Here is a 16,798-nt window from a genome sequence, read left to right on the forward strand (position 1 = left end):
TCATGATTCTACAAGGATGACCCCAGCTAAGACTTCTAGCAATTGTGAATAGGTAGCCTGAACAGGCCATCTCCTGTAATCAGACTGGTAACTACACCAATTGCCATCCGAGGGCCTTCATCCAGTAACTGATGGGAACAGATGCAGAGATCCACAGCCAAGCAGGCACTGGGCTGAGCCCAGGGAAACCTATTGAGGGAGGGAAGAAGGATTATATGAGCCAGAATGATCAGGATCCTCAAAAGGGAAGCCTACAGAAGTAACTGACCTGCTCATGGGAGCTCATAGACTATGGACCAAAGGCTAAGGAGCCTACGTGGTACCTGCCCAGGCCCTCTGCATATGTATAATGGTTGTGTACCTTGGTATACTTGTGGGACTTCTGGCAGTGAGAGCAGGCCTGTCTCTAATGCTTTGACTTGCTTTTGAGAACCTGTTCCTAATGCTGGATTGCCTTGTCCAGCCTTAATAGAAGGAGAGGAACTTTAGTCCCAACTCAACTTGATATGCCATACTTTATCGGGCACCCATGGGAGGCCCACCCCTTTCTGAGCAGAAGTAGAGGAGGGGTGGATTGGGATGAGTGGGCAGAGGGGAGGGGGTATGGGAGGAGGGGACAAGGAAACTGTAGTCAGGAAGTAAAATAAATGAAAAGTGTAGCTAGTAAAAATTAATTTATAAAGGAATGTAAAATAAATAAATAAAATAAAAATTAAGAGGTCATCCCTAGCTGCCTATGATAATCAGAAGGATGCCATCAGTATGAGGGAGGCAACACAGTGATGGAGTGGCAGCTGCTGGCCTTGGGAATGAAGAGTGGTGTGCCATAGTTCTTAACTAGAAAAGCAGTTTGAGCCAGCAAAGTGGTTCATTGGGTAAAAGCTCTTGCTGCCAAGCCTGCCAAACCCAGTCCAATACTCGGGGCCAATATGGTGGAAGGAGAGAACCAACTCCTACAAGCTGTCCTCTGACACTCATTTGCACACTGTGACACACGCGTGTATAGATAGATACACACACTTACACGTGCACATAAACCAAACAAATGTAAACGTTTTAATGAAACCACTTTTTACAGCCTTTTCATTTTTTATATAAATTGAAAGGTGTTTCAAGCTTGGGCTAAAGCATCTGTACTAGGACTTTTCCGGTAAGAGAAAAAAAATCAAAGCCTTGTTTCATTGGAGTCATGGGAGTCTGGGTTCTCTAGGCTCTGGGCTGTCTCTGTATGAGAGTGTAATGTTGGAGACCTTTTGGTAGTTTGTAAGGTGTTCCTGCTAAATTTTAAAAATATTTCCTTGGGAGGCTGGAGAAATGGCTCAGCAGTTAAGAGCACTGGCTGCTCTTCCAGAGGACCTAGGTTCAATTCCCAGCTCCCATGTGGCCATTTACAACCCTCTGTAGCTCCAGTTGCAGGAGATCTGATGTCCTCTCTGACCTCAAAGGGCACTACATGTACAGGGTTCACAGATACACATGTAGACAAACACCCATACACATAAAATAAAAATAAGATCTCAAAAAATTATATATATATATATATACATATACATAATGTGAACATGTATAACTAAGGTGGTTTGTCCTGTAACCTATCGGGTAGGAAGAAATCACTCAACCGTGAATTACACATTTTTACAAAGAAGTTCACAAAGCTAAAACTCATTAACTTAAGATATGATTGGATTAAAGGAGACTGAGGTTTTGATTTAGAGCCTTGAAGAGAAAATGCTTCCAGCGTAGTGAGGGATTTGAATCGGCATGGGAGTCGTCCGTGGACGAGACGCCAAGTGCTTGAGAAGGCACAAGGAGTCGGCTCGAGAAGAGACTCCTTCCAGTCACTTTCCACACACACGATGCTTTCTTTTGCCCTGAAGTTGAGAAACAAAACAAAAGGTAGGCCCTGTAACAGCTGGAGAAACTTTCAACTTCTCAATAATAAGGAAACCAGCTGCTTAACCAGCATCCTTCCTGTGTATGCCACAGCCACTGAAGCCCAAGAAGTTGCCTTGCTGACGGTGCTCAGAACCGTTTTAGGGCAGTGGGAGACTGTTCTGTGTATACTGCAATGGCAGTGTTTGTCAAAGTCCACAGGCCCCATGACCTAGGGTGAATCCTAGCACAGTCTTTGAAAGAGTATGCTGTGCCAGTGTAGGCGCGTCAGCTGTCACAAGCGTGCCCCTGTGCAGCAGGCACCCCTACGCAGGAACAGAGGTATGTGGGAAGTCTCTGCACTCTATACATTATATACATATACACCCTTATATACATATACATGAACATCAAACTGCTGCTGAGGGCTGGAGAGACGGTTCAGCGGGAGAGGGCACACTGCTCTCTCAGAGGACCCCAGGTCATTCCTCACCCTCGGATGGGTCACAACTACCTGTGAATTCAAGTCCTCTTACAGGTGTATATACTGCACCTCTTCTCTCTCTCTCTCTCTCTCTCTCTCTCTCTCTCTCTCTCTCTCTCTCTCTCTCACACACACACACACACACACACACACCGCCTTCAAAAAATAAGTAAAACTGCTCCAGATGACAGTCATTCATCTTGAAGTTATGGAGAGGGGCACACACTACTCAAAAGTGAAGCTTCCTCGATGTAGCCAAGAGTCGTCTTATGTGTGCTGTAGGCACTGAAGATCAGGAGCCGACCTTGGTGGCACAGTGCTCAACTAAAGAGTGTGCTCATGTTGATGGAGTTGCAGAGCGCACCACAGTGCTCTGACATAATGCTTTATTTAGTATTTTTAAGGTTCATGTGAATCAGTGGGGGGTTCTGGTTTTAAGTTGCAGGTGTTTTGGGGAAAAGAGGGGGTAAGGAGTAAGTGGGGGAGAAGGAAAAGAGATAAAAGAAAGAAAAATGGGTAAGGATATAGTTAAAGCATAATATATACAGGTATGAAGATGTCACAGCTGGCCAGCAAGATGGCCTAGGGATAAAGGCACTTACATCAAAGCCTGATGACTAGGTTTCAACCCCTAGAACTCATATAGAGGTAACAAATGACTCCACAATGCTGTGGGAACTCCTTTAGCCAATAGCCTTTAAGATACTAGCCCACTCTGGGTGTGGCCACATGTGCTATATAAACAGATGTAAAAAACATGCACAGCCTCTTGGCTGCTGGATTCGGTTTCTGTTTCCTGCTCATGCAGAAGACTGTCAATCTGGAAATCTACCCCTAAATAAGAAACCCTTTACTGTACTCCATTCTGAGCTAGTGTGGGACTGCTTTATTGTAATCGTCTACACCACAAAGTTGTCCTCAGGCCTCCATATGTGTGCCCTGACATTCACACACACACACACACACACACACACACACACACACACCCTTATATACATATACAGACCTTTATTGATAATGTTCATGTTTAGTATGCATGTTTTACTGACATGTATGTGTGTGTCTCAGATTCCCTGGAACTGAAACTAGAGACTGTTGTGATTTGCCCAGTGGGTACTGAGAAATGAATCCTGGTCCTCTGGAAGAGCAGGCAGTGTTCTTCACTGCTGAGCCACCTCTGTAGGCCATAAACTGCTTTTGTTTTTATTGAAGTGGGGTACACATGTGTGGGTGACTATGGAACTGGGTTTTTTTGGTTTGAGGTTTTTTTGGGGTTTTTTGCAGGGGTTGGTTTTTGGTTTTTGGAGATAGGGTTTCTCTGAGTAACAGCCCTAGCTGTCCTAGAATTAACTCTGTAGACCAGGCTGGCCTCAAACTCACAGAGATCCACCTACCTCTGCATCCCAAGTGGTGGGATTAAAGGCGTGCACCACCGCCACCCAGCGTGACTGTGCATTTGTATTGCGTATGCATGTGGAAATCAAAGAAGCACCTCCATTATTTCCCCTCAAGAGTCGTCACCCCGGTTTCGTTTGTCTGTTTTTAGATTTTTAAAACATTTATGTTCTGAGGCTGGAGAGACAGCTCGGCAGTTAAGACTATTTGTTGCTCTTCCAGAGGGCTCAGATTCAATTCCCAGCATCCACAAAGTGGCTCACAACCATCTATACCTCCAGTTCCATGGGATCCAACACCTTCTTCTGTACTCTGTGGTACCCGGGAAACACATGGTGCACAGACATACCTGCAAAGCATCCGGGCACATAAAATTTAAGAAAGGTTTTTTTTAAAAAAACGTATGTGCATCTGTGTGCTTCTACGTAAGTTTACGTGCACTACGTGAGTGCTGATACCCAAGGAGGCCAGAGGGCATCACACCCCCTGGGAATCGAAATTACAGTTTCCACCATGTGGGTGTCCTGAGACCCAAATCCAGATCTTCTGCAAGATCTCTTAATTCTGTAAGTGCTCTTAATTGCTGAACCATCTCTCCAGTTCCTGGCTTGTTTTTTTCTCCCCACAGGCTCTCTCACTGAGACGAAGGACTCATCAATCAGGCTTAGTTGGCTGTACAGCAAGTCCTGGAGATCCACTTGTCTCTGCCCCCAAACAGTGCTGTCACAAGCATTTACCACCACACCCAGGTTTCTCAGTAGACCCTAGTGATCACATTCAAGTCCTCGGCTTTACCAATTGAGTTATCTCTCCAGCACCCACCTCCCACAGCGCTTCTTAACAGACTCACACAAAGATGTCTCATCCAATGAGAGGCAGCAAAAACCAGATTCAGGGCTCCCTTTCTTCCGGAAGTCTGTTGGCTTTCCCTGTCTCTTCTTGGCAGGAAGTTCACACTCAGGAATGTGTTCTCTCTAACTGCTCAAAAGATGAGATTTGTCCAACCAGCTCCGGGTAGGCAATAATCTCATGAGACTGAAAACAGGTTAGGCTGATGATGTTTCATGTGAGGAGCTTACGGTACCCACTCACCCCCTGAATGTGGGGAAAAGAGCAAAATGAGAGCCTGGGCAAAGGTCAAGCATTGCCATTTAGTGCTAATTAGTGTATATTGGCAAAAGGGTTGCACCCCAGTGTTGACTTTGAGCCTTATCCTGTCTGAATAACAGATCTAATAAACACTATTGGAAAATAGCCTGTGTCCGGAGTCAATGTGAGGTTCGTTGCTGCAGAAAAGATCTGAGAAACTCATTCGTGTTTGCACCTATTCTCTGAGAGCAGAAGAAAACACTGCCTTAAGATTTTGCCCATATCCTGACAGTACAACACTCCAATAACCAATCATCAATCAAACAATATCTCTGTCTCTTTTGCTCTGCCCCACGCCAGCTGATAACACATGGATATCGGACAATTTTATTTATTGCACCAAAATAATTTAATTATTGTATGGAGGACCAAGAATCTAAATGTCACTTTCTAACCAATGTTGATGTCAGAAGCGTTGTTTGTTTTAGGCAGGGTCTTGCTATATAGCTCAGCATGACCTCAAACTCGTAATCCTCCTGCCTCTGCTCCCTGTGTGCTGGTAGTTCAGATGAGGCATGACATCTGGCATGACCCTTCGTTAACTGTGGGTAGAACTGAGACATCCTAGAGTGATGGTCTGTAGCAACAGCTTTCTGTGTTTCTGTGTTTTCATTTTATACTTCTGGGTGCTTTGACTATGTGTAAGTCTGGACATCACATCTCTGCAGTGTTAAGATGACATGAGTTCCGCTGGGGCTGGAGTTGCAGACAGCTGTGAAACACCATGTGGTTATGGGAATTGAACCTGGGTCCTCCGGAAGAGCAGCCAGTGCTCTTAGCCAGCTCTCCAGCCCTAGTGTAACATTCTTAATCATTCCAGGAAGTTCACATTAACAGATCTCCACAGTGCACTGCTCTTGTGTGCCTAAGCATAATACACAGAATATGCGTTCTTTTTTATTTGCCCAAGGTACACTCTTGTGTGGTGAGACACATTCCTACTAACCCTACTCAGTCTGTGTCAGCTGGGTCGAGGTGAGGCTCCTCCTCACCCCCAAATTTTACATATAGGACACAGGTGTGGCAATGAACATCTACCTTTGGATACGATCATTTCATGCATGAAGCAGGACCCAAGCTAGGTACACTAGTCATCCGTGGGGATCTACGAGGCTCCCAGTCCTTTCTCTTCTTCTATAATGAATCATAGCAACTATGTACAACAGAGCTGCTAGGCTCTGCTTTTTTCCAGCACATGCAGAGAGCTCATCACAATCTGAGGTCGCCTCAGAGGAATGCAGAGACCAGATGTGGAACTAAGAGGAAGAAGACACACACACACAGAGAGAGAGAATAAGGCTGGTAATGGCAGTGTACCGCTGGGTCTAGCAACGTGAAACCTTTCCCTGCATGACAAGCACACATTCATTAATATTTATCTATGTTCTGCTCAGAGGATGTTGAGCTGATCTGTTGACAGTCATCTTATCCATCTTTCATGGAAGACTTTCCCAAACAAACCACATACCACTGTGAGCATGAACTGTTTCCACTGAGGTTGGGTGATGTGAAGTGAGTGTGGGACTTGAACAGGATTCTTGCTGCTGAGACACATGGTTTCAACGCATGGGAGAGAGGTCATGGAAATCAGCAGAGATCAGCATCCGAACTGAACGACAGCATTGATCTTTATGACCACACATCTGTTAGTTCCTACCTTGCTACTACACAATTATTCAAAATATATATATAAAAAATCCAACCTAAAAAAAAAAACCCAACCTACAGTCTATTATTCTGCTCTTCAGAAAAGAGACAGAGGGAATTGTCCTTCCACTTTCCTGATCACAGACAGAAGTTATCCTAGAAATCCTGGGACCTGACAAATTTAGGGAGGCAGGAAGTAAGGCAGCCAGAGGAACACTCAAACTTTCCCAGGACCAAGGGGAAGACTGACGACTCAAGAGACAACTAAGTCTTTCTTTTGTGACAAGACTTCATCGCCACTGCTGTGGTCCTTAGCTGAACTGACACTTTGGGAGGGCCTAGGTCAAGACTCCTTACAGCTCAGGACCAACCCCAGCACCCTGTGGCCCCCTCTCTATGACACCGGCTTGATGAAGCCATAATCCATGCACTTGATGAGACATTCCCGGGCTGTCTGAACCACAGTCGCCCTCTTCTCATCCGGCTCCTGCTTTCCCACCACAGTCAGGATCTCCAGCAGCTCGCTCTCCACCAGCTTCTTGGCCAGCTCAGCATCCGCTGACAACAGGTTGTAGGCAATGACCAGGCCCCGGTGCTGCACTGACAACTGGTCGTGCAGACAAAGCCGCTGCAGGATCTCCAGCCACTGGGTTGTCTGCAGAATAGAAGGATTTAAGAAATCAGTGAGGAGGCAGAAAGAAGGCTTGACAACAAGAGAAACAGAAAGTATCAGTCATACCCACAGCTAAATAACTTGACTATGACCACATATCTGTAAATAGTAATAAACTATAATGGGCGGGCACGCACACACACACACATATATATATATATATACATATATACTGCCTGTATGTGTATGCATGTTCATAGGTACACATACATGCAGGAGCACACACGTATGCTTGTGAATGTGTCTGGAGGCCTGAAATTGTCAGTTGTCTTCTTGAGTCACACTCCACTTTCTTTGTTCGTTTGTTTTGTTATTCAAGACAGAATTTCTCTGTGTTATCACCAACTGTCCTGGAACTGGCTCTGTAGACCAGGCTGGCCTCAAACTCACAGAGATCCACCTGCCTCTGCCTCCCAAGGACGGAGATTAAAGGTGTGTACCGCCACCACCCTGCTTGCAGCCCGCTTTTATCTGGAGAAGCAGCATTCTCAACTGAACCCCTTGCTCACTGATGAGCTGTATCAGCTAGCCGGTTTGTCCCTGGAGAACTGGGGTTACAGGCATCCACCATGCCTGCCTGGTTTTTACATGGTTGCTAGGGATCCGAACCCTGGTCCTCACGCTTGCACAACAAAGACTTTATCCACTGAGCTGTCTCCCCAGCTCCCATCCATTTATTTTTTAAACATCTTAAGAAGCAGAAGGACAGGCCTGCTGGACATCTCGGCAGAATGAAGCTACAGAAAGTCAAGGAAAGAAAGTCTTTATGAGGGGAACATGGAGAATGCTCGCTTCTATCAAGCCAGGTGCCCTTTGAGACAAGAGCTCCAGGCATGTCCTCCAGCCTTGCTTTCGACTGGAATAAGCAAAGAATCCGAGGTGCATTCTCTCATTCCTTCTCCATCCACCATGCACGATCATGAGGACAGTCAACTGCTGTGGACCAGTGTTCAGCCACTCTCATCACCCTGTGAGTCAGGAAGGAAGCTGACAGCACAGCCAGGAGCTGACTCCTGGCCTTGGACAGACACAGGCGAGATAGCAGAGCAGAGCAAACATCTCTGTGAGTTTGGATTCAGAGAGAGCAGTCCTCAGGCTGCATTCAGCGCTTGCTGTCTGCATGGCCTCACCAAAGTGACAGGCCTCAAGATTCTGATCTGACTCTGCTGTGCTGCAAGTGCCATTTCTAAACCTGTTTCCCAATGGAAAATGAGGATATTAATAATCCCCTACCTGCCAAGGTGACTGGGAATATTAAATGATGTAATATGTGGGTATGTCATATACATACACATATACATATCCCCATGGGGCAGCATCCCACTTAGGAGAAATGCAGAGTCACCAAAGGGTCCTGGTTGACCACGTAACCTCTGGAGCCATTGCATCTAGTTACTCCAGGAGAAGCAACTCTAAAGCACTGGTTTCTAGGAGTGGTACCCAGGCCAGGAGTTCTCTCCTACACCCCAATCTACCGAATCCGAATACCAAGAGGAACCATGTTCTGTCTACATGGGTGATGCTTACAGGCAAGATAGTTTTGAAGAGCTTGCCATAGTAAAAGAGACAAGTCCAGAGTTCACACAGGAGAGTTAGTACCCAGCAGAGACCTCTGGTAACAAAACAAAATCACATACATGGAACTCAGAGACTACACACACCGCAAACATACACACACACTTCAATTAACCATGTAAAGGAGCCAACCTCTACCCCAGATGTGAGCAGGTTTGAACTGAGCTGACCTTTTCACTCCAATGGAGATGAATGCCCATGAGCTAGGCTCCGTGTGGAGGAGATGAAAAAAGTCTCATGCTTGAGACTAACAGTGTGATTCCCACTACAGCTGCTGAAGCGCTCATCATGTCCATGGAAGGGAACCTACAGCCGCTTTACCAAACCACCACCAGCTTCCTGCAGTGTCCCAACCCCTTCCACCCTTCTCTGAGGAACTCAGAGATCCCCTCAGCAGTGATGTGATTCGGGTTATTATCATTCTTCAGCAGGGGTTTTGTGCGCCCACAAAACCATGGCAAGAGGACTTTAGGTAATGTACCTGGGAAGTTCAAACAGTAGCAGTAGTGGTAATGACCACGAGACACAGCCTCCCCTCTTTAGGTACTGGGAAACCAACTCCCGACTAGGAAAGTTTGCCCTGCAGCCCAGCCTCCCTAGATGAACCGGGACAGTATGGTCTGAGGGTTGGGAGATTCCGTATGCCTCACCCAGCTCCCTCCTGTCCCCGGCCTGCTCTTACCACCTGCGTCATCTTGAGGCACAGCTTCTTATGTGCTGCAGTCAGCATGGCCAGGGCCCCAGCTGCCGCGTTCTGCAGTTTGTCGTCCTCCTCCCCGCACAGCAGCACCACCAGCTTCAGCCGGTCATTCCCATCGGCCAGGAACCTCTCCTGAACCTGTTCCAGGCAGGTGTGTGATCAGTGAGAGATGTCCCACGCCTACACCTCCCAAGGACAGGACGGAAAGAGGCAGCTAACATTCCCTGGCCCAGGCTCTCTGGTAGATTTTCTCTGAGCCTGCGTAAAGCTCTTCCACGATCTCCTGAGTGAAGGGGCTACGAATCGCCACAGCCAAGGCTAAGGAGGAAAAGGACATTTCCCACCTCCCCTAGATTGGCCCCTTCTCTTTGCATCTCTACTCTAGGAAAAGCTGCAGCTTCTCTTTGGGAAACACAGACTACTCCCCCGCAGTCCTGGGCCAATGTGGTCCGCTGTGCAATGAATTTGCAGTCCCTGAAAGCATGGGGACTTGTTCAGGAGCAGGGGCAATCAGGGAGATTTCCTTGGTATTGGGGAGTGGTTGTCCTGTCTCCACCAGGTGAGACTGAAGCGTCCCAAACACCTGAAAGCAGAAGCAGCTGCCTGATGCCCACCCAGCCCTCTGACCTGTCACAAAGAGTTATTAAGGCTCAGGTCCATAGCATCTTCTGCCACACTTTAAACGACAGCAAAATCTAATTGGTCAAGGTTAAGGACATTTGTTTGGAGAAAATATCCAAAATATAGGTCTCTGGAAGAAGACAAACATCACAAATACTCAGGTAAGAGCCTCCTTCTGTATCTCCTGGGATCTGGAGCAGGGGCCATCAGAGGGGAGGTATGAAGGAAGAGGTCAACATGGCCGTCTCTTGTGGGACCCAGGTGGAAGTCACTGGAAGCAGCTGTCCCACCAAGGACTGCAGCCCTCTCCTCTCCTACACCTTGATGTGGCCATGGCCCAATCCTCACTGATGGAATGGAAGCAGAGTTGAGCTGTCACTGACTGGCCACCTTGGGTAAGTGGCATAGTTCTCCTTCTATGGTCGATCCTACTCACTACCAAATAGAGATCATCACTCCAGGGTGGCAGGAGGGAGACACTTTCTGGTGCCCCAAAAGGCTTTGATTCCTAGTCACTGTGTAGACAAGCCCCAACTCAATGACACGATAGCATGGCCAGGTATGAACTTCTGTATCTTAAGACCACTATGTAGCTGGATTCTGTTGTTGCAGCAGCAGGTGCTCCCCCAGGGAAGGTTGCCCCCCTTTCACAGTGCCCTTTTTGTAGGCCACCCCATCTCTGACTCCTTGGACACACCCTTTTCCTTCCAGTTCCCTGATGAACTCAATCCTTGCTGACTTTCAAAAATTGGTTTCATAAGCAGGGCGATGGTGGTGCACGCCTGTAATCCCAGCACTCGGGAGGCAAAGGCAGGCAGATCTCTGTGAGTTCGAGGCCAGCCTGGTCTACCAAGGGAGTTCCAGGACAGGCTCCAAAAACCACAGAGAAACCCTGTCTCGAAAAACCAAAAAAAAAAATTGGTTTCATAAATTGGATTTTCCTCCATGTAGTAGTCAGGATAAAAAGGATTCCATGGGCTTGTATGTTTGAATACTTGGCCCCAGATGTTGGAACTGTCTTGGAAGAATTAGGAGGTGTGGCTTTGTGGAAGAGGTGTGTCACTGGGAGTAGGCTTTGAGGTTTCAGAAGATTCCTGTGATTCCCACGGCTCTCTCTTTGCATCATGGTTCTGGATCAAGATGTGAGTTCCCAGTTGTTCCCTTGGTCTGCCATCCTGGACTCTAAGCCTCCAAAACTGTTTATCAAATCAAACATTTCCTTTTATAAGTTGCTTTGGTTCTGGTGTTTTCTCACAGCAATAGAAAAATAAATAATCACTCTGGTAACAGTAGAGGGTATAAGACTTGAATTAGGTATAGAGGTGAAAAATCTCCAGCCTCGCATGTCCTTGCATGAGGGCTCACATTCCAGAAGTGTCTCAGATCTGGACCTGTCATGTCTGTAAGCATAGAGATGCTTGGTCACCATGCGAAGAAGTTAATCACTAGAGCTTCATAATTTGTCCTGTTTCTTGACTGTGAAGCCTTGTAGCCTTGTGGTATTCTCCTAATTCTTTTCCTTTTCCTTTTTTTTTTTGTTTTGTTTTGTTTTGTTTTGTTGAGCTTTGAGGGGATGGGTTTTGTTGTTTGTTTGTTTGTTTTGTTGCTATTGTTTTAAGACAGGGTTTCTCTGTGTAACAGCCCTGGTTGTCCTGGAAATCACTCTGTAGACCAGGCTGGCCTTGAACTTAGAGGGATCCGCCTGCCTCTGCCTCCCAGAGTATTGGGATTAAAGGCCTGCACCAGCACCACCCAACTTTTTTTCTTTTTATACCCTATGATTACCCGGTGGTAAGTACAGCTGCCGAGGGCCTGTGGGTACTCATAGTGAGGTGTCTGAAAGTGATTCAGAACTGCGCTTTTGCATCTCTTCACTGTCCCATGGATCTTTAATGACTGCAAGAAGCTCTCTAACCTCTCTTAACCTCCAAGAGCCCTGATCATAGCCTGCCTATGATACTATGACATTATTTAGGCTTAATTAACTTACAAAAATGACACTTTCCACCTCACTAAGACCAAGACTCAGCTTCATTACACCATGAATATGTTTCCTTAGGACTCCTAAAGGGAATCAGGGCCCTAATCTAGGTGTGATCAGGGGACTCCTAGATTCTCTGATCAAAATGCTGCTTTAGTACCATCTCATGGCCCCAGCCTCATCCCAAGGTCAATACTCATATCTAGGCCACCTCATCCCCTGGAACCCCAGTCTCATCCCAAGCCTGATGCTCACACCTTGGTCACCCTGTCCCCTGGAGCCCCAGCCTTACCTCCTTGTTAATCACCATGTTACACATGCATTCGGTAGCTGCCTGCCGTAGCTGGTCATGGTTTTCAAACATGTAGTTCTCAATGTCGGGCAAGGCCTTCTCCTTGAAGATCTTCTGCCTGGAGTGAGGGGGAAGGGTGAGGGGCAGAGGGCCTTGAGTACCCCTCCCCACAACCGTGAGCGCATGAGGCTGGTTCTTCCTCCATCTTCATGGGGTCCCTCCCACATCCTCAGCCTGTACAGTGTATGGGATGCTGACCCCACCTCCAGAAGACATAATGGAATAAATTAAATGACAAGATAATGTCTCCCAGTCACAGCAACTGGCTCTGGGAAGAACGTGTCACCCCACTGGAGATATTTATTATAAATACTTGGAAAAGAAAATTCTCTTCCTTTTCCTGCTATATATGAGGTCAAGTGTCACACTTGTCACCATGAGAGAGGAGAAAAGTCCATCTGAAAGTTAAAACAACAGAGGAGAGGGGAGAGGAGTGGACTGGATGGCCAGTAACCAGACAATTTTTTTGTTTTGTTTTGTCTGTTGGGTTTTGTTGTTGTTGTTTTGAGACAGGGTTTCTCTGTAGCTTTGTTGGCAACTTTTTCAGTCCCTGCACCAAACCACACCTAATTGATTTATCCCAAACTTAATTTGCATGAGTCAGTATATTTCCTTAATTCAAGAGCCACTTGAAACAAAGCACAATACAGTCCACCACCCCTCTGCTTCCAAGAAGGGTTACCTATCGGGTGGACTGGTCCTTTCTACCTTAGGGGAAGCTGCCTTTGGAACCTCAGCTTCACACAGTCCCTGTGGGTTTGTATGGGGTTCCTGCTCACAGCCCCTCCTATCCCTGCTTCATCTCTGCCCCCCTCATCCAGCAGAGGAGTCAGTACATGATAGATACAAAATTGCAACCAAACACTCCATGGTCGCCTCTGTGGGCCTCTGCCCTCTCCACCTGCCCCACTTACCTAAGCTTGTCACTGCGCCCAGACAGGTTGGTGAGTCCCAGGAGAGCCTCATAGTTCTGAAGGCCATCCCTCTGTGTGTCCAGGAGACTCACAAGGGGCCTCACCACCTCATACACCTGTGGGAATGAGATAGTCGCATCTCTCAGTCTCCTGTATCTGAAGCTTTACAGTTCTGAGCCACTTAAAACATAGCACTTCCCTTCCCTTCCCACACGCTGTGGATTGAATCTGCATGGGGATCCTGAGAGGCTACAGTGTTCCCTTTCCCTGTTCAAATAGGAAAGCAAAGTTCAGGAGGACAAACATATTCATCAGAGGTAGAGCCAGGCCTGGGGTCCAGGTGTCCCTGACTCATTATCCTCCCTGTGGCAGCATCATGACCCTTTCTCAGCAGAGGAGGTGCAGGGACAGGGCCCCACGAGCAATGGAGCACCCTCTCTCTCGCTTCTCAGATACCTACCCGCTCCCCAGGGAAGGCAATGTCTGGATTGGAGACGGCAGCAATCTTGGCTAGCCCGTGGGCTGCCTTCACCTTGCCAACATCTGTACCCTCCAAAGCCAGGGGGATCAGGGCCTGCAAGGGAGAGCACAGTCACTAGCCAACCACGGACAACCGGAAGCCTCTCTCTCCCTCCTCTGGCTCCGGCTGCCCTCTGTCTGTCTAATCAGAGATTTCCAGCCTAAGGCGCTCTAGAGCGCTGTTCCTCTGTAGACAAAGTCCCCAAGGCTCATGTGTGGGAGGCTTGGTCTCCAGCTGTCAGTGTGATGAGGAAGTGACTGGACCCTGAGAGTTCTGAGCGAACCCTCAGATCAATCGGTTGATGAGCTCACAGCTGTACGGTCTATTGGGAGGAAAGCCCTGCTTGGAGGGAGAACATCACGGAATGTGAAGGGTGTATCTTGTTTTTCCTCTCCCCCTTTGCTCTCTTTCCTTCCACTCTCACTCCTGACTCATAAATTGAGTAACTTTGCTTGGCTTCACACTCCACCACCATGAGGTCCTGCCTCATTTCTGACCCCCAGTGGCACCGTGGGCCAGAATCTCCGAGAACATAAACGCAAAGGAATCTCTCTTCCTCATCTGTTCTCATGCCAGATGTCCGTCACAGAGACAAAAGTCTGACTAACTCAAGCGCCATATAAATCTATGAAATACCTGTCAAGGACTCACAACCCTTGGTCCCTGCCTTCATTTCTCCCTACATTTTGGAAAAAAAATAAAAAATTGACTCTTTCCAGGTGTGGTGGCATGGGCCGAAAATATCAGCAGGCAGGAGGACGAAGCGGGAAAACTACAGCTTTAAATCCAACTTGGATTACATACAGGTCAAGAACTTGGCTAGTTGGGGCTACATGGTAAGATTCTGTCTCAAATCATAATAACAATAACAGCAATAATAATAAATAATAACTGGGTTTTTTTTTACATTTTGCCCAAGCTAAATCTAATCCTAATAGCCGCTGTTTATTGAGCATCTATGAGCTGAATGTATCTAACCTACTTCCCATGACTCTCTGAGAAGTGAGACAGTGACTCCTCCTTTCCATTTTGCTGAGGAAGAAATTACAGCTCAGAGAGAGGAACGTGCCCAGGTTTGCACAGCTAAGAAGAAGGAGAGCAGCTGGGTGGTGGTGGTGCAGGGTTTTAATCCCTGCACTTGGGATGCAGAAGCAGGTAGATCTCTGTGAGCTCGAGTCCAGCCTGGTCCACAGAGCGAGTTCCAAGACAGCTAGGACTGTTACAGGAAAAATCCTGTCTTGAAAAACAAAATAAAAAAGAAGAAGAACAAAGCTCCACTGCAAGGTTTCTGTGAGAAGCCCACGATCTGCTTCACACCAGCCAGAGTGGCAGGCAGGGGGCATGGGATTCCAAAGCAGTCCCACGGCGTCATCAAATCAAGAAGGAACTAGCTTGGGCCCATGAATTACCCGGTGTAGATAACTGAGTGAGGGTATTTCAGGAAGGTAGGGGGCGTCGAAGCACATGACTTTGGAGTGAGACAGGGGGGACCCACATATATGAGTGTGTACGTAGGATACGCAGGCAGGCACACATTGTGTGTGTGTGCTCCTTCCCAGTAGATCACCTTCTACCTAGAACAGCCTAATTACCTTGCCACCACCTTGAGCTACAATGGTGCCCCGATCCTTCGGGTTGTCACAGAGTGCCAGGAACACCCTGCAAAAGCAATGATAAGGGAGAATGAATATTCACTGTTCCTGTAGAGCATTCCCAGGAATCACGCACAGCCAGTCAGAGCCAGGAACCCTCAGCGCAACAGTGGAAGCCTGGAAAGGCAGACCGTGTGCCCTTGACTGGAAAGAGCCCCCTTTAAGGACACTGCCACGCACGTAAGGGGTGGGGGAGGCAATAAATCTAAGCAAGGCTTCCGAAAGCCGTCCCACTCCTATTTCTGGAGACAGCTCCAGCCTACAGCGCCCTGCTACCCCAATCCAGGAGGAACTCTCCTGTTTACCCGCATCATCTGGTCCTGGTCCCATGTAATGCCACCACCACTCATAACATACCACAGGAGAAACCAAACTCTATTCTTTACCCCTCCATCCTCGCTGCCTTTGTACGTGCTGTTTGCTCTTTCCTGAAGCCCTGTCCTTCCCTGCAGTTGGCTGGCTGCTTTTCTCCTTCAGGATTCTGTTGATATCACCTCTATCAGGAGCCCTTCCTGGATGTCCACCCACCAACCTTCTAGCTGGGTGGCTGGGACCTACTGTCTGGACTCCAGCCAGACCTCCTTGCTTCCTTGTCATGGAATTTACCCATTGTGCTGTAACTGAGACCTGCCTGCTTCCTCTCTAGTCTACCCTTCATCTCTGAGGAAAAGGTAAGCAAAAGGAACAGGGGTCACCTCCTGACGCAGCTGCAGTGACCTGCCTTGTCACGTCTCTTCCCCCTGTTCTCCAAGCCCTCGCTCAGTCTCCGCTATTCTTCCATCCTGCCTCCCGCCTCCCAGTGTCCCCAGCCCACCCCGGGTGCACCTGGCCAGCAGCTCCTTGGTCTGATCTGTGAGGATAGCACTGTCCGCCTTCACCATGCAGGCCAGCGCAGATATGACACCTGCCTTCAGGAGCCGTTTCACCCGCATGTCTACGAAATCCTTCTTATCCTAGATTGGACACAAGGGTGGGTGTGGGGAAGGGACCACTTGTTAGTCAGCCCCAGGTTGAGCCATTATGACAGATCATCATCAGGGTGAGGAATAGACAGGAGGGGGACATGGTGTATAATCTCTGGAAATGTGCTTAAACCTCACACACACCCGCAGGGCATGTATTGTGCTATATCCCTGAAACAGAACCCAGTGATAAGAGCGGAGGGGGGGGAGGACTGGGATGCAGCTCAGCCGTGGAGCACCTGCCTAGGTGGAGGACTGGGACGCAGCTCAGCCGTGGAGCACCTGCCTAGGTGGAGGACTG

General features: G+C 47.9%; 1 protein-coding gene across 1 annotated transcript in view; it reads right to left on the reverse strand.

The window, feature by feature from the left end:
- Positions 1–6,863: 6,863 nt before the first annotated feature.
- The window catches only part of Unc45b (unc-45 myosin chaperone B), a 29,224-nt gene continuing 19,289 nt past the window's right edge, over positions 6,864–16,798 (reverse strand). Inside the window, exons 14-20 of the mRNA XM_005349369.2 lie at positions 16,361–16,488; positions 15,476–15,542; positions 13,824–13,937; positions 13,364–13,479; positions 12,390–12,507; positions 9,478–9,633; positions 6,864–7,202 (exon numbers count right to left, since the gene is read on the reverse strand). Of these exons, the coding sequence (XP_005349426.1) occupies positions 6,942–7,202; positions 9,478–9,633; positions 12,390–12,507; positions 13,364–13,479; positions 13,824–13,937; positions 15,476–15,542; positions 16,361–16,488 (960 nt within the window). The 3' untranslated portion in view covers positions 6,864–6,941. The remainder of the gene's footprint in view (positions 7,203–9,477; positions 9,634–12,389; positions 12,508–13,363; positions 13,480–13,823; positions 13,938–15,475; positions 15,543–16,360; positions 16,489–16,798) is intronic.

This window comes from Microtus ochrogaster, chromosome 7 (assembly GCF_000317375.1).
Source record: "Microtus ochrogaster isolate Prairie Vole_2 chromosome 7, MicOch1.0, whole genome shotgun sequence".
Lineage (NCBI taxonomy): Eukaryota > Metazoa > Chordata > Mammalia > Rodentia > Cricetidae > Microtus > Microtus ochrogaster.